This window comes from Notolepis coatsorum, assembly GCF_963971535.1.
Source record: "Notolepis coatsorum genome assembly, chromosome: 7".
Classification (NCBI taxonomy): Eukaryota; Metazoa; Chordata; class Actinopteri; order Aulopiformes; family Paralepididae; genus Notolepis; species Notolepis coatsorum.
The window spans coordinates 125,036,220-125,053,719 of record NC_140171.1 but is presented as its reverse complement, the minus strand read 5'-3'; the positions used below and the strand labels follow the sequence as shown (position 1 = coordinate 125,053,719).

At 43.9% G+C, this 17,500-nt stretch overlaps 1 protein-coding gene across 4 annotated transcripts in view; it reads right to left on the bottom strand.

Annotated features, from left to right (window-relative positions):
- Positions 1 to 17,500, bottom strand: part of myh11a (myosin, heavy chain 11a, smooth muscle) — a 70,619-nt gene that overhangs the window by 35,613 nt on the left and 17,506 nt on the right. For all 4 annotated transcript variants that reach the window (XM_084318714.1, XM_084318715.1, XM_084318717.1 and 1 more), the window contains exons 4-7: positions 15,992 to 16,019; positions 9,436 to 9,535; positions 2,037 to 2,129; positions 435 to 498 (exon numbers count right to left, since the gene is read on the bottom strand). In XM_084318714.1, the coding sequence (XP_084174840.1) occupies positions 435 to 498; positions 2,037 to 2,129; positions 9,436 to 9,535; positions 15,992 to 16,019 (285 nt within the window). The remainder of the gene's footprint in view (positions 1 to 434; positions 499 to 2,036; positions 2,130 to 9,435; positions 9,536 to 15,991; positions 16,020 to 17,500) is intronic.

The following is a 17,500-nucleotide window of genomic DNA, read 5'->3' as shown; positions in this document are numbered from 1 at the left end:
ACACACACACACACACACACACACACACACACACACACACACACACACACACACACACACACACACACACACACACACACACACACACACACACACACACACACACACACACACACACACACACACACACACACACACACACACACACACACACACACACACACACACACACACACACACACACACACACACACACACACACACACACACACACACACAGTGCAGGGGCCAGTGACCCCACTGTATTTACAATGTGAGTGGCTGTGACAAATCTCACAAGAATGTGTGAACAGCCAAATTCAGTCGTTTTGCACCCGTGAGTTCATGTTTACTGATCAAATACTGTGGCAAACAGAGTTCCCCCCCCCCCCCCCGCTGTGAGAACTGAATCCGGACTCCTCAGTAAGGAACATATCATAGCCAATGAAGGATACAAGTCTCAACGTTGGCTCCAACAATGTAGCCGGTGACGTCAAAGTTGATACGGATGAATTTACCCTGTGGGAGGGATGAGGGTCAGACATTTTACTAAATATATATTACAATTTACAAGCAAACCACTTAGTAGGCATACAGTTGAAAATACTAACAAGAACAACAACAACAACAACAGCAACATGTTAACACATCCACCGCCATCCATGCTGTAACACATTATTGCCCGCCATGCTTTGACCACCAGACCACGCTGTACAGCGATATTGAGATCAATATTTCATTTTTTCGCCATGGCATTCATAATTCATATATACACCTCCGACGCTGCAGCTGGACCCTACGGCTCAATACAACGACAGCTCAATTCCGCTGCCTGGTGGATGGTCGGGCGAGTTACACTCGAACAACAGGAAGTGGGAGGTGTGCGTTGATTAAATTCATCCGGCCGTCAGACATTGTTGCAAGGCTCCCGACAGACACTATAGTACATATGGATCGCTTTATAAACTTAATAATCGATATGATTTCGGCGTTTATTGCGACATACAAACCGGAAATGGACCTAGGCGATCGACGTCCTATACTTGACGCACGGGGGGGGGGGGGGCAATACGTTTATTCTACACCTTTCTTTCTTTATTTTTTATTTTTTTTAAACTTTGGCCATTCCGCTGGCTCTTTTTTGCGTTTATCGCATTTACTCTGGTCAAGAATGACCGACAGAAACAGGCTGAAGGGGTACAGATGGGGGGGAAGACACTCTGGGAAAGGCACGGCTGCAGTCCGGGATTCGAACTCGCTAAACCCCAGATCCGTGACGAGCACGGTTGTCCCCGGCGCCGAAATAGCGCTCGAGGTACGCGGTGAGCTACTGGAGCTCCCCTCTTTCTTTATTTTTTAACAAACGTTTTTATTGGTGAAGCAAGTTTGTACAATTACAAAGTCAGAATTATTCATTCACCCTTTTTCCCTTTTTTTGTAATCTACCCCACCCATCCCTCCCCCAAACCCACCCACCCACCCACCCCACGGATCTCAGCCCAATTGTTTATTCATTTCACTGCAAACCATCTGATCAATATATCACCCATACTACATAAAGCCGATCACGGAATTATAAACGACCTCCCCCCCCCCTTTCCTCCACGCATGATGAATCATAACGTATACGATCATATACAGTTGAATTTTTTTATATAGCGTGTCTAGGGAAGACACGCCAATCGATAATCTATATATGCGTTTAGGCCTATAACTCACGTTCTAGGAATTACTGCAGAAAACGATAAAAACATACTTATATTATATATTTTGTATGAATCTATGAATGAAAAAGTATAACATCCTACATCCTGAACGATAGATAATCGATGTTGAATGGGCCATAGTAATGTCAATTTAGCAATACAATTTAAAGAAGGCAAAGAAGGTGAACATCTCCATAGGCTTACAGTGGTGGCAGACTGGCTATATTGATGGATATAAGTTATGGCAGGGAATGTGTTAAATGCATCTTGAAGAAATCAAATGTTCTCATAGTAGCGTCATAGATACAGTGACATACCCAAAACATCTACATATGCAACAGGCAAACTCACGAATCGAGAGGAGTTGTCATTCTTGATGGTCTTGGCGTTTCCGAAGGCCTCCAGAATAGGGTTGGCCTGCAGGAGCTGTTTCTCTAGCTCCCCCTAGTGACGACAGGGGTATAGAAATATCATCAATACACAGCTATTTTAATTAGCTGGTGGTGGGATGAGGGTTAGGGTGAGTTGGACAACATGTCTTATCAATGGTGTGTGTGTGTCTGTGTGTGTCTGTGGACAGACACAGACAGAATTAACCAAAAGGATTGATCCTTCCTAAGAACAAGCAAGTCTGTCTACAATATAAAACGAATCCAAAGTGAAGCTTATCTATTTCTATGTTTGAAAGTATAATAACGCTGCTTTACTAATCTAATCTCCTTTGAGACTGTTGGCCGTATTATGTACATGTACTGTGGATGCACTCACTAACAAGCTGACTTGTTTCACTATCAATTTATTTAACTGCAAATGATGTGACGTGGGTCAGATTATAAAAATAAGGACAGGGGTTTCTGCTGCTGATGAACGAAGAGGAGAGTGTAAGAGAAACGATCTGGCAGTAATAATAATAATAATTAGGGATGTCCGATATTATCGGCCTACCGATATTGGCATTCAAATGTGATATCGGAAATGATCAGTATCGGTTTAAAAAAAAAATTATAATAATAATAAAAAATAAAATAATAATTTATTTAACCTTTATTTACCCAGGCAAGCAAGTAAGAACATACTCAGATTTTTTTTTATTGTTAAAAGTATGCATAATGTTGTGTTAATTCCACGACAAGAGATATGTAATGTTAATTACCTGAAATTATTCAGTTTTTTGGGGGGGGGGGGGAGAAACCCTGCATATATCGGTATCGGTTGATATCGGTTGATATCGGTATTGGAAATTAAGAGTTGGACAATATCGGTATATCGGTATCGGTAAAAAAGCCAATATCTAGCATCCCTAATAATAATAAATTCAATTTGTACCGCACTTTATATTTATGAAAATCTCAAAGTGCTACAGGAGATAAGATAACGATAAAAAAGTTAAATGAATAAAAACAATTAAAATTAATAAAACAACCAATGAAATGGAAGAACATAAAAAACATATAATAATAATAATAATAATAATAATAATAATAATAATAATAATAATAATAATAATAATAATAATAATAATAATAATAATAATAATAATAATAAAATGAATAGGCAGTAATCCCATTTCGTTTTTTTTGTGTACGTGTTCGAATTTAAAATGATTCTGTTTCAGTAGATAAACCAGTGCAGATTCCTTGAGCCTGTGGGCGAAGCTCGGTGAAGGTGGGTAAGTGAGGCGGACCCCCCTTCACACAGCGTTGAGGTAATCCCTCTGATCAAAGGGCCCTGTGCCAGCCTAACATCAGGGTCAGATATAGTAGACCTTTGCCTTACACACGCACACTCTCTCTCTCTCTCTCTCTCTCTCTCTCTCTCTCTCTCTCTCTCTCTCTCTCTCTCTCTCTGTCTTTTTTTTAATCCACTTTTTCTCCTTATTTTTACATTTTTCTCCCATCCCAATTTCGCTGTTTCCAATTCTTCCCTCCCCTGTCTTGAACGTTGCTCGCATATGCCCCCCACAGGTCGGTCGTAGGGAGGATAGAAGCCTTGCATCACGTGTCCCCTCCGGTACACGAGGAGGCAGCCTGTCACATCTTTTCACCTGCCAGCGCGGACTCTCATTGGCGAGGTGTAACGTGTGGGAGGCTCACACTACCCCCGCTATTTCCTGTCTCTGCTGTGCAGGCGTCCCCAACCGACCTGTACGAGTCGCTGTCCACAACGTCCAGATTACCACCCATCGACTTCCCACCCGCTGGCTCTGCCAATTGAGCCAGTATGACGGCCGGCCCAAGCCGGAGGCAACGCCGACAGCCGGATTTGAACCCGGTGTCTCTTGCGTTGGTGATGAGCGCAATGTCTGCTGCGCCACCCAGCCACCCTCTCTTTATCTCTCTCTCTCTCTCTCTCTCTCTCTCTCTCTCTCTCTCTCTCTCTCTCTCTCTCTCTCTCTCTCTGTCTTAAAAATTTCTCTTCAGCTCCCCCGTGGAAGAGCATGTAGAGTAGGTCGAGCGTAATGACCACTTGTGATCAGTGATTCAAACTTTCTGGGGTAAGATGAGGACAATGTGTGTGAATGAAAGTCACACTTTTTAACCCTTTACGGTGTACAATCTCGCCAGGTGAAGCAGGATTCTGACAACTGAATGTTCTAATGATGATGTCACAACAACAGCTACTGGCTAGTTGATGCCATGGAGTTCTAAAATGACCAAGATGGAGTTCTGAGAGAATTATTAAGAAAAGAAAACATACACCTGAAAGAGTTAAAAGGAGTTATGCGGTTTTTGCTACCAAGATGTCAACCACATGCTTTTGACTAAAACAAATTTACTGTGTTTGATCTATTATCCCATGAACCTACCTAATATCATCAATGACGAAAACAAAACAAAACTAAAAACAATGTAAAATTCAAACCACAATTGAATTCTAAAATTGCCAATAGTGTCTATTTTCCATAGTTAAGAAAAGGAGGATAGATACAGACCAGCCAGGCAGTTACAGTTCAGAGTTGGCAAAGGAAAGAGGAAGGTCCCCCGTTCACTTCCATCACTGACAGAGAGAGAGAGATAAAGTGGGGGGGGGGGGGGGGGGGGAAGAAAGGGAAAACAGAGAAGAGAAAGAGAGAAAATAGCAAGGAATGGCAGATAACTGAATAGATGACTCTTTAACACTGTTTAAATAACCAGGGATGCAGAGAGATAAGAGCAGCGGGTCAAGGCAAGAGTTCATAGAAAGAGAGAGCGAGAGAGAGAGAGAGAGAGAGAGAGAGAGAGAGAGAGAGGAGAGAGAGAGAGAGAGAGAGAGAGAGAGAGAGACAGGGAGAGGGAGAGGAGAGAAAGAGAGAGAGATAGACAGAGAGAGAGACAGAGAGAGAGACAGAGAGAGAGAGAGAGAGAGAGAGAGAGAGACAGGGAGAGGAGAGAGAAAGAGAGAGAGAGAGAGACAGAGACAGAGAGAGAGACAGGGGGAGAGACAGGGGCAGAGAGACGGGGGAGAGAGAGAGAGAGAGAGAGAGAGACAGAGAGAGAGAGAGAGAGAGAGAGAGAGACAGGGAGAGGAGAGAGAAAGAGAGAGAGAGAGAGACAGAGACAGAGAGAGAGACAGGGGGAGAGACAGGGGCAGAGAGACGGGGGAGAGAGAGAGAGAGAGAGAGACAGAGAGAGAGAGAGAGAGAGAGAGAGAGAGAGACAGGGAGAGGAGAGAGAAAGAGAGAGAGAGAGAGAGACAGAGACAGAGAGAGAGACAGGGGGAGAGACAGGGGCAGAGAGACGGGGGAGAGAGAGAGAGAGAGAGAGAGAGAGAGAGAGAGAGAGGGCAGCAGAGGATAGAATGATCTAACTCATGTTCTAGTCGTGTTGAGGACCACGGGAGCTTCTGAAGTGGTTACAAAAGACTGCATAGAGTCAGCAGCAGAGCGCCCTCTGAGGAGCAACTATGAAGGTCAGCAGGTCAATGGCAAAGACAAACACGGCTTTGACCTGGAAGGCTCTCATACCCACCCCCCACCCCTCCCTGCTCCGAAACCAACTCCCCTCGAGCAATCAACTACACGTCAGGTCTCGGGAGGACAATCTTACTCACGATCCCTTCTGACGAGCTGTCCAAATGAAGAGTTTTTAATCAGGGCTTAGAGACTGTAATGACCGGGCAAGAATGTTAGATCCGAGTGCAGACAGCAAACTCAGGAGGTAGATGACGAGAACGAGCCATACAATGGGTATATTTAATGGAGCAGGCAGGACAGACACAGAGTATCAGGTGGGGATGGCTGGCTGACTACTCTGACACAAGCCCCTTTCACACATGCACCGGATTCCTGAACTTAACTGCACAGTACCCGGAGGTGCTGTACTGTACTGTATGTGCAAATGCAAATGATGAATTATTCAGCCCAGAGTCTATACCCCCCCAAGTCCTACGTCAGTGTAATTACCGACTGAGCCCATGTGAGAATACAGCAGAGCACATTGTAGAATTTACACAGCGAGCGAGTGGGCGTGTTGATTAATGTAGACTAGCCATGTTCCATACACAACGGTATTGTGTACAGTTGGCCTTTTTTTCAAATTAAAACGTATGGGTTTCAAATTTATATCTGTGTTATCCTCGTTGTCTCCAATTAAATTCCCCTACAACACACACAATTTTGTCTCATCAAGATTTTGAGCGGGTTTGGGAGGTGTGCCCAATATGTTCCAAAAGGTCTGATGAGAGATATGAAACGTTGTTTGCTTATCATCATTTATATAAAATAACAGTTGACGAGTAATAAAAAGGATTGATTGTAAACTATTTATATACAGTTTCATGGTGTAAAATCCTGTACTGCACTGTACAGAACACCATCGGGAAACAGACAAGTACAAAAGGGGATGATTGACAACAGCTGATTGTCACAGAGCACACAAGGGAGACACACAGTGACATCTGCAGGACCTAAGTGGAAACACAAGAGGAGAAACTACGAGGAGGAGGAGACAGAGTTAATACAGGAGCTGGATGTCACAGCAGGCGTGACTCCCCTCCGCTAGGGACAGCTCCTGATGTCCCACCAGGCCATCCAGGATGACGCAGGTGGAACTCTGTGATGAGTGCCGGGTCCAAGATGTCCCTGGCAGAAACCCAGCATCACTCCTCCGGACCGTAGCCCTCCCAGTCAACCGGGTACCAGAGGCTCCTGCCACGGCGGTGAACATCCAGCAGTCTCCTAACTGAGTAGGTGTCAGACCTCTCAATGACACATGGGTGGGTTTTCTGGTCTTTAGGCGAGTGCTGAGACAGGATGGCCCCCTACCCACACGTCAGAAGCATCAACCTCCACGATGAAGGAGAGAGACAGGTCAGGATGAACCAAGATCGGAGCAGAGGTGAACCGACTCTCCGGGGTTCCAGGTGAAAGAGAAGGAACGTGGTTTGACGGCAGTCAAAGGCCAATATAGAGTTGTAGTTTCTGATTAAGTGCCAGGAGAAATCTGCGAAGAACCACTGTAGCTGTTTCAGAGATGAAGGGATGAGCCAGTCCACCAGACCACCACTGCTTTGACCTTGGCTGGGTCCATGAGTACATGACCTTACTTTCACAAACAGCTGATTCTCCAGCAACCAATGGAGAACTTGCTTCATGTGCATAACATGTTCTTGTTGAGACTTGGACAAATCTGAATGTCTAAATAGACAAACACAAAATGGTTGAGCATGTCCAAACATCCAAATGGCATTACCAGATATTCATAGTGACCACTGGTGCTGTTGAAGGTGGTTTTCCACTTGTGTGCTTCCCTGATGCCCACCAGGTGGTAAGCGGTACACAGGTCGAGCTCAGTGAAGACGGTGGCTCCCTGGAGCAGCTCTGAAGCAGAGGAGACGAGGGGGAGGGGATACCGGTTCTTAGCGGTGATGTCGTTGAGACAGCGGTAATCAATGCAGGGTGAACTCCCACCCGTAACGGTGCCAGTGGTCCAGTTGATAAGAGGGTTGTGTTTCTTCAACCAGGGCTGACCCGGGACACCAGCAGTCAATGGGGAGTCGAAGAGATAGAACTGGATGTGCCCATGTTACAGACACATGTTACAGACACATGTTACAGACACATGTTCAGCAGTACAGTGAGGTGAGTGACCAACGACTCTTCCATTCAAAGTGCTGGCCTCAAGCGGGAACTCCATGGGCACAATGGTAATGCCCAGCCGACGCACCAGGTCAGATGGATGAAAGAGTGGTCAGCGATGGCGTACACAAAGGCCAGCAGGTGGGGGGTTTCCAGATGATAGTAGCGGGAAAGAAGGAAACAAAGCGGGGTTTGGATCGGTTCATCAGTATTCCCTCTTCCACTAGTGAACCTAATCTTTTAATCTTGCCCGCGGTACAAACAGCACTTTTGAGAAATCCTCCACTCCCGCTGGAGCTCCGTCATAACATCTCAGATGAGCTGCATATGATGGCCTTGAAGTACCTTGGGCTTGGATTGCTGGGTGGAGTTGCTGTGTCATGTCTGCTACCGGATCGATGCTGGCTTAGTTGTACTTGTAATGACCGGGCAAGAATGTGGATCCAAGTGCAGACAGCAAACTCAGGAGGCAGATGATGAGCCAACAATGGGTATATTTAATAGAGCAGACAGGACAGACACAGTGTATCAGGTGGGGACGGCTGGCTGACTATTCTGACACAGACAGGCAAAAAATAACTACTATACAAATAGTGGCTTGAGAACAGAACAGACATAACACAGACTGACGACTAAGCACTGACTGACTGGGGGAAACAGACATAAGTACAAAAGTGGATTGCAGAGCTGGTGATACACAGAGCACACAAGCGAGACACACAGGGACATCTGCAGGACCTATGTGGAAAGAAGAGAAACTAGGGGGGAGGGGGAGACAGAGTTAATATACATGATCTGGCCGTCACAGCCGTGACATAGAGAGTGACTATAGACACACTTCAGTAGGGGGCAACCTGGTTAGGGTAGTGAGAGGTTCAAAAGGGACACAGGGCACGGGGGAAACTCCACACCGTGCAAACCCACTAAACTCTACGGAGGTAACGGCGACCATGCTCCCGTTGGGAGCGAATGGGAAGTAGCGGATGGGGGAAGGCGGGAGGGGAGGGGGGGTTGGGTGACACGACAGGATATGATGTCGTTTGATAGACAGGAAGAGGATGAGATGGGCATGCTCACACTGTGCTCGTTGGTCTGTGATGGACCCTTTCACTGGCAGGGGAGGGCTGCAATCTCCCTCCAGTGTCAGTGAAAGGGTCGCAAAGGAAGGATGGATGATATAAAAGTTTCAGGTCAGGGGTAGAGGCGAGAGAACACCTTAACAGGAACATTTCATTAGATATGAAAAGTGACTGCAAAGTCAGTCTGGTAATGATGATCATGCAGGGAAGTCTGGTACTCTCGTTTGGCTCAAATTGACTGATGTCATGGTAAGAATTAACCTGTGAGTTGTTCCCAGCTTAAGAACAAAAAAGGATTCTTGACCGGAGAAGAGTCTCTGAGTAAGGAAAGAAAATAAAAAAGTATTTTTTGTATCTCAGTGAGAGTCTCTTGCATGCAATCTTTTTTAGCCTAAGGAAGAAACACACACACACAAACACCACACGCAAAAAAAGAACACACTTCAGGCGTTCCCCTTTACTCACGTAGGCAAACTGTTGTCCTGATTGTTGCTATAGAGGAAATGGCGATACAAGATTAAATAGCAGTTTCCTACACACAGGGCAGCTCTCCCATAGGAGTGAGGCCAGATGCCAACTTTGAACACACAGAGGTGACTTTAACACGGATACTTACAGCACTGTTGTCCTTCTTGCCTTTGTGAGAGGAGGCAACCACAGCCAGATACTGGATGACCTTCTTGGTGTTCTCTGTCTTCCCTGCACCAGACTCCCCACTAGAGAGAGAGGTTTCAAGTTTCAAGTTTCTTTATTAGTTGTCATACAGAAGTACAGAATACTTTTATACAAAATGCTTCTTTCTGTTACGCTCCAGAGACTGTGCTAGACAAAAATAGATAAGTATAAAATAAAATAAGTATAGCAAGTAAAAGATAGAAGTCACGTACGTAGACACAAGTGTTCAGTATATACATATGTACAATGTTCAATGCAGAGTAGAAGTAACTGAGTTACCATACAATAGAGGGGGAGGAAGGAGGGGTGAGAGAGAGAGGGGGGGGAGGATGGGTGAGAGAGAGAGGGGTGAGAGAGAGGGGGGAGGAGGGGTGAGAGAGAGAGGGGGGAGGAAGGAGTGAGAGATAAAACTAGGTGAAAAGAGGGATGAGAGAATGAAACAGAACAAGAGGGGAAACAGAAGCAAACACACACTTTTTCTTCAGAAAATACAGCCTTTTCTAAATGGTCTTTGATCCCTGATCAATGCTGATCACAGCCCGTCTCTCTATCACACGCACACGTGTGTGTGTGTGTGTGTGTGTGTGTGTGTGTGTGTGTGTGTGTGTGTGTGTGTGTGTGTGTCTGTGTGTGTGTGTGTGTGTGCGTGCGTGCGTGCGTGCGTGCGTCTGTGTGTGTCTGTGTGTGTGTGTGTGTGTGTGTGTGTGTGTGTCTGTGTGTGTGTGTGTGTGTCTGTGTGTGTGTGTGTGTGTATCTGTGTGTGTGTGTCTGTGTCTGTGTCTGTGTGTGTGTGTGTGTGTGTGTGTGTGTGTGTGTGTGTGTGTGTGTGTGTGTGTGTGTGTGTGTGTGTGTGTGTGTGTGTGTGTGTGTGTGTGTGTGTGTGTGTGTGTGTGTGTGTGTGTGTGTGTGTGTATCTGTGTGTGTGTGTGTGTGTGTGTGTGTCTGTGTGTGTGTGTGTGTGTCTGTGTGTGTGTGTGTGTGTATCTGTGTGTGTGTGTCTGTGTCTGTGTCTGTGTGTGTGTGTGTGTGTGTGTGTGTGTGTGTGTGTGTGTGTGTGTGTGTGTGTGTGTGTGTGTGTGTGTGTGTGTGTGTGTGTGTGTGTGTGTGTGTGTGTGTGTGTGTGTGTGTATCTGTGTGTGTGTGTGTGTGTGTGTGTGTGTGTGTGTGTGTGTGTGTGTGTATCTGTGTGTGTGTGTGTCTGTGTGTGTGTGTGTGTGTGTGTGTGTGTGTGTCTGTGTGTGTGTGTGTGTGTCTGTGTGTCTGTGTGTGTGTGTGTGTGTGTCTGTGTGTGTGTGTGTGTGTGTCTGTGTGTGTGTGTGTGTGTGTGTATGGTATCCACTGTCGCTCTGTCATAGGGCCTGGCAGCTCTCAGAGGAATCTAACTACTGTAACTAGTAGATGCTCATGCTGTCTTCGTGTCTGTTGAGGATATGAAGCATCTCAGTTTCGTACAACACTAATAATAATAATAATAATAATAATAATAATAATAACATTGCACTTGCACATTCTCATCACAAAACATAAATAAAGTACTAATCGACCATAGGAAGAAATCGTAAAGCCAACCTGCTCACAGGGAGCAGTTAGGGGTTAAGTGTCTTGCTCAAGGACACTTCGACATGCTGCCCGGGAGGAGCGGGAATCTAACCGGGATTACCAGACGACTGCTCTACCTCCTGAGCCACTGTCGTTAAGGGTTAAGGTTAGTTTTAAGGTTTGCTTAATGGTTATGGTTAGTTTAAGGTAACAGTATGATTAAGGTTAGGGTTATGGTTTGGGTGAGGCTTTTGGAAAAGTGTGTCTCGGTAGTGTCAAGGTAAAATCACTCCTACTAATGTGGAGCTCCGGGTTCAATCCCAGACAGTCATACTGATGTAATGTTACTATGAAAGGTGCTACTGTGACAGTAAAAATGCCACCCTGACAAAGAACACGGTGGGACGTGTAACTATTAGGCCTATAATGGTGTAAACACGGGTAGCTGGACCCCACTTGAGAAGTAAACCAAACTCCAGTGTCGCACCATACATTTCACATGACATGACAACCTCAGGGCCCTTTGGCCAGGCATGGTTTTAAACAACTACAGATGTCAAGGCATGTTTATGAAATCATTTTTTACTAAACATCAACAAATGACCTCCCTTGTGCAATATATCTTATTAACAGATTACATGTTTTTAAATCCGTCTAATTACATCCAAAACATCGTAGGTACAGGCACACACACACATGCACGCGCATACAAACACGCGAGAATGCGGAATTCCATGGCCTGACATTTCTCCCATATAAGGCTCCAAAACGTACTACTCAGCATCTGCCCAAAATGATAAATGACTCGGAGCTGTTGTTGCTCCTTCCTTCCCGATGCGTCAGATCGCCAGTGCAGACATGGTACTGGGGATAATCAGGGCTCTGTCAGTTCACTCAATCTTAGAAAAGCACTCGGGGAAGATTTCCTAACAGCATTCAATCTATGTTTCAAAGCCTATAAGAGTCACTTATAAACCAGCGGTATGGTCTGTTCAGGACTTTGTCTGTAGGCTCACGCTGTCCTTCTAGCCACCATTCATTACCCACACAAACACAGGCAAACTTGTTCAGATAAGCAGAGGAAGTGGTCCGATGTGATCAGAGAATGTACGGCATCCTGACATCAGTAGTAGCAAAATGAAGCAGCCCTGGGCAGGTCATTAAGGAGGGGCCCTTCCTCCCATTTCCCTTTCTGGGACCATGCAGTGGTGCTGGCAGGGGTGTAAATGTACTTGAGTAATTGTACTTTGTTACAATACTTAAGTACTGTTTTGGGGGATTTGTACTTTACTCGAGTATTATTAGGTTTGTATACTTGTACTTTTACTCAATTACATTTCAGACAAAAAAAAACATACTTTTTACTCCTTACATGTAAAAGGCAGACGTACAAAGTACAAAGTACAAATCTCGCAGGTCCAACTATTTGAATTAGTATATTTGTTTCTCTGGTCGAACTGTGCAAGACTAGAAAGCAGGGATCTTTGATTAAACACCTGCTATCAGCAGAATAGACAGTCAGAGTGACAAGCTACAGAAGATGGCCACAAACAATAGTGATGAAGAGGACGAAACGGAACATTTCATTGCCCCGGAATAAAAAAAGGTTTTTACTTTAACTTTTTAGTACATTTAAAAGTAGAAACTTTTTTACTTTTACTCAAGTGTGTATTTAGCCAGATACTCTGACTTTTACTTGAGTATGATTTTGAGACGGTACCCATACTTTCACTTAAGTATAATTTCTGGGTACTTTTTACACCCCTGGCTGCTGGGCACCAGAGGACCCAGCCTCTGGCTTACCAGGGGCATCGAAGGACACACTGTATACACTGGAGTTAGTAGCATTTAGAACAACATATCCTAGTGCTGATAACTTAGTCCTTTACTCTTTTAACCCTTTCACTACCACTCTACCAAAGGGTTAAACCCTTTCACTGCGACAATACAGAATGTTAACCCTTTCACTGCCACACTACAGAATGTTAACCCTTTCACAACCACACTACAGAAGGTTAACCCTTTCACAACCACACTACAGAAGACGGTCTGTAGTGTGGTAGTGAAAGGGATAACCTTTTGTAGTGTGGTAGTGAAAGGGTTAACTGTATTGTACTCTGGCAATAGTGTGTAGAAGAGTATGTAATAGAGTATGGTACATACTGGCAGGCATCTTGGCAAGTGTTGGTTCATTTGTCATGCGTGCCTGGCTGGTAAAACATTCCAAGTCTTTTGATTTGTTGCATAGGAATTCCACTCCCCAACAAACAATGAGCATTCCAAAATTATTATTATCATTATTCCTTCTCCACATTCTTACTGTGGTACATACTGTGATACATACTGCAATACATACTGTGGTACATACTGTGATACATACTACTGTGGTACATACTGTGATACATACTGCTGTACATACTGTGGTACATACTGCAATACATACTGTGATACATACTGCTGTACATACTGTGGTACATACTGCAATACATACTGCAATACATACTGTGATACATACTGCGATACATACTGCTGTACATACTGTGGTACATACTGCAATACATACTGCAATACATACTGCAATACATACTGCAATACATACTGTGATACATACTGCAATACATACTGTGATACATACTGCAATACATACTGTGATACATACTGCAATACATACTGTGATACATACTACTGTGGTATATACTGTGGTACATACTGTGGTACATACTGTGGTACATACTGTGATACATACTGTAGTACATACTGTTGTACATACTGTTGTACATACTGTGGTACATACTGTAGTACATACTGTAGTACATACTGTAGTACATACTGTGATACATACTGTGATACATACTGTAGTACATACTGTTGTACATACTGTGATACATACTGTAGTACATACTGTTGTACATACTGCTGTACATACTGTGGTACATACTGTGGTACATACTGTGGTACATACTGTGGTACATACTGTTGTACATACTGTGGTACATACTGTTGTACATACTGTAGTACATACTGTGGTACATACTGTTGTACATACTGTAGTACATACTGTAGTACATACTGTGATACATACTGTTGTACATACTGTGATACATACTGCTGTACATACTGTAGTACATACTGTAGTACATACTGTTGTATATACTGTGGAAGTGCACAATTATTATATAATAATAATAGTTATTATTATTATTATTACTATGATTATTATTACTATGATTATTATTACTATTATTATTGTTATTATCATCATCATCATCATTATTATTATTATTATTATTATTATTATTATTATTATTATTATTATTAGCGTATTAGTACATAATTCATGATACATTGGCGGCTACGTGGCGTAGTGGGCAAGGCGCTCGCCACGAATGCGGAGACGCTGGGCTCGCCTGTTCGAGCCCAGTGCTCCACATTGCTTTCAGTTTAGCTGGTCGTTCATACTAATACACATTGGCCTTATTAGGGGGTGGGAAACTGATGGGTGGGGATCGGGCGTTGTGGACAGCGACTCCTACAGGTCGGTTGGTGCGCCTGCGCAGTAGAATCAGGAAGTGTCGGGGGCAGCGTGAGCCTCCCACGCGTTACTCCTCGCCACTGAGAGATCGAGCTGCGCAGGTGAAAAGATGCGACTGCTGTTACCTCAAGTACCGGAGGGGACTTGTGCTATGTATGACTTAGTCCACATTGCAGCCGGCTTGTGGGAGGCAAGAAACAGCGTTCGTGACAGGAGAGGGTTGAATTGGATGATACGAAATTGGGATGGGAGAAAAATATAGAAAATGGGAGAAAAAGTGGATAAAAAAAAATAATTCATGATACATCAGAAACAATATTACCATTCATTAACACAAAGAAACAATGGAAAACAAAACAGAAACGCATTGAGGATATTCACAGACAGATTGATCAAATAAGAGAGGGAGAGAAAAGGAAGGAGGGGGGGTTGGTAGTGGTGGGGGTGGGGGTATAAAAGTGCAGGTCCGCAGCAAGAGTTAAAACAATATTTCCACCGCTTTCCCTTCAGAGCATTATTTTCAATGCTGGGGGTCTATTTTCAGAGAATTCTTTCCTCTGTAATCTTATTTTATTTATTTATTCCATATTATATAAATCCTATAATCTATGCAACCAGGACTCATACTGTAGGTCGAATAGTTGGACGTGAGTCAATTTACTGTGATACCTTTTATAGCTGCTGTGAGCATGGTCTGCCCTCCGCCCTCTAGTCCTTCTGGAGAGACTGGAAGGCTACGAATGGATCTTGAGGTATTCGTAAATAGTACACAATACTGCATTGAGAGCTTTAAAAATGCCCAGTATTCGTTTGATTTCCTACAAATTAAATATCAGTTTCAGGCCAAAGCTCAAGCTAATACGTAGTTAGACCATTTCTCCCTGGGAGCCCCCAAGTATAAAAAAAATCTCAATAATGGCATGAAAACAAGTAAACAAACAAAATGGAGAGCAAACATTTGGGAAGCTAATCTGTCTCTCCCATCTGAACACAGGGCACACTTCCTGTCCGTGGGTCTGTGAGCAGAGAGAGGGGCTGACCCCCCACGGCCCTCCGGGAGCGTTCCCACTGCAGGCTCCACTAAAAAAACATTCATCACAATCTACCACTACGTTCTGACGTCCCAAAGCATCGTAGACCCATCACCGGGCCTGAAGAGCATAACTCTCTTATATCCTCAACCTTTAGTGCTGTAGCATTCCACAAGCGCAGGTTCGCCAGTGGAGGACAGTTGATGTGAGAGTCTCATTTGCTTCCGCTGTGTTTACATAAGTATTATGTAACTGTTCTATCCCACATCCCCCCCCCCCCCCCTTTCCTTCTCGTAACCAGTGATGTGACGTCTTGGAAACCCTACTGGACAAACAACATAGGTGTATTTGTAGGTGACAGAGAGAAGAAAAAAAAAAAAAAACAATTCACTCACGTGCAGAGAATGGACTGGTCCTCGCGATCTGTAGCAACAAAGAAACAAAGTTCATAAAGTTAAAAAAGAATAATAGGAAAAACTACCAACTCATAATACAAGTAAAGTAATTATCCACATATACAGTAAGCTATATCAATATAGTCTATCGCAAATTACAGACATGACAAGTATACAGGGGTTATAGAAGCATTGTAATGTAATGCATTAGACATAGTCACTCTAAACTGCAAAAGGAACTTTGTTGTGATTAGTTTGACTTCCTCTGTATGTCTTTCTGTGGATAATATGCACAGCTGTGTACAGTAGGCTTCCCCAGTACATGTTCATACATACTACAGTATATGCCGCTAACTCTGTGTTGAGAGGCTCTCTTCTTCTCTTCTTTTTACTGTGTTATGTAACTTGTACTGTATGTTATTGTTTCTTGTTTGTGTATTTTGTATTCGCTCTGGTGGCAAACCATGTTTCCCCTCTGGGATTAAGAATAAAACCATACCATACCATACCATTATATACACTAACCAAAAGAAATAATGTTTCCCAAGAAAGAAAATAATAAACAAAGTGCTTGTGATTGATTGATTGATTGAGTATTATTAACAGATTGTAGAATGGGTACAATACAGTACGGCTCAATGCACACAATTGTTAAGGGGATGCAGACCAGAGAAAGACTTTCATCTTGTTTATATCAGGGTCCCCCATTTTCAATTCATCATAAAGTGTACACACCAACAGTGTAATCAGTTCCAGGCTTATGAGTGTGTGAACTGTGAGGGCTTTCCCATGCCAAGAGCATGTGTGTATTTCTCACAAATGCTTTTGATTTAGACTCAATGTGCTAAGCAATGAGATAACCATCGACTCAAAATACACTTTCCATAAATAGAGCTTAATAATACTCCTCTGAGAGTACGTTGGGTCCATTTAAGGCTATTCTGAAACAGTATAATTTTAATGCACACACCAGCAAGGAGAAGGAGGTGTGCCGTTGAGGGAATGGTTGTTTCATTATTATTAGATCAATTGTCACATGGAGTATTTTTGGGGGCTTAGCTCAACATAAACATGACCCCTGTGTGCCCTTAGAGAGATAGTGTAATAAGTCAGAGAGAGAGAGAGAGAGAGAGAGAGAGAGAGAGAGAGAGAGAGAGAGAGAGAGAGAGAGAGAGAGAGAGAGAGAGAGAGAGAGAGAGAGAGAGGGGGGGGGGCATACAACAGGGAGACAGAGGGAGGGAGAGATAGATGGGTAGAAAGAGAGGGGTAGAGAGAGACACACACAAGCACACACACACATACTCACTGTATATTACTAACACATGAAAAGGGTGACAGCTGCAAGACACAACATACAGCCTCTCACCACCATCACAGTACAAGTCACTGGCCATCATCACCATCATCAGTTCACCATCATCATCACCATCATCACCATCATAATCACCACCATCACAGTACAGTAGATAGACTATAGCTCAGCCCCCAGGGTCACTGGCCATCATCATC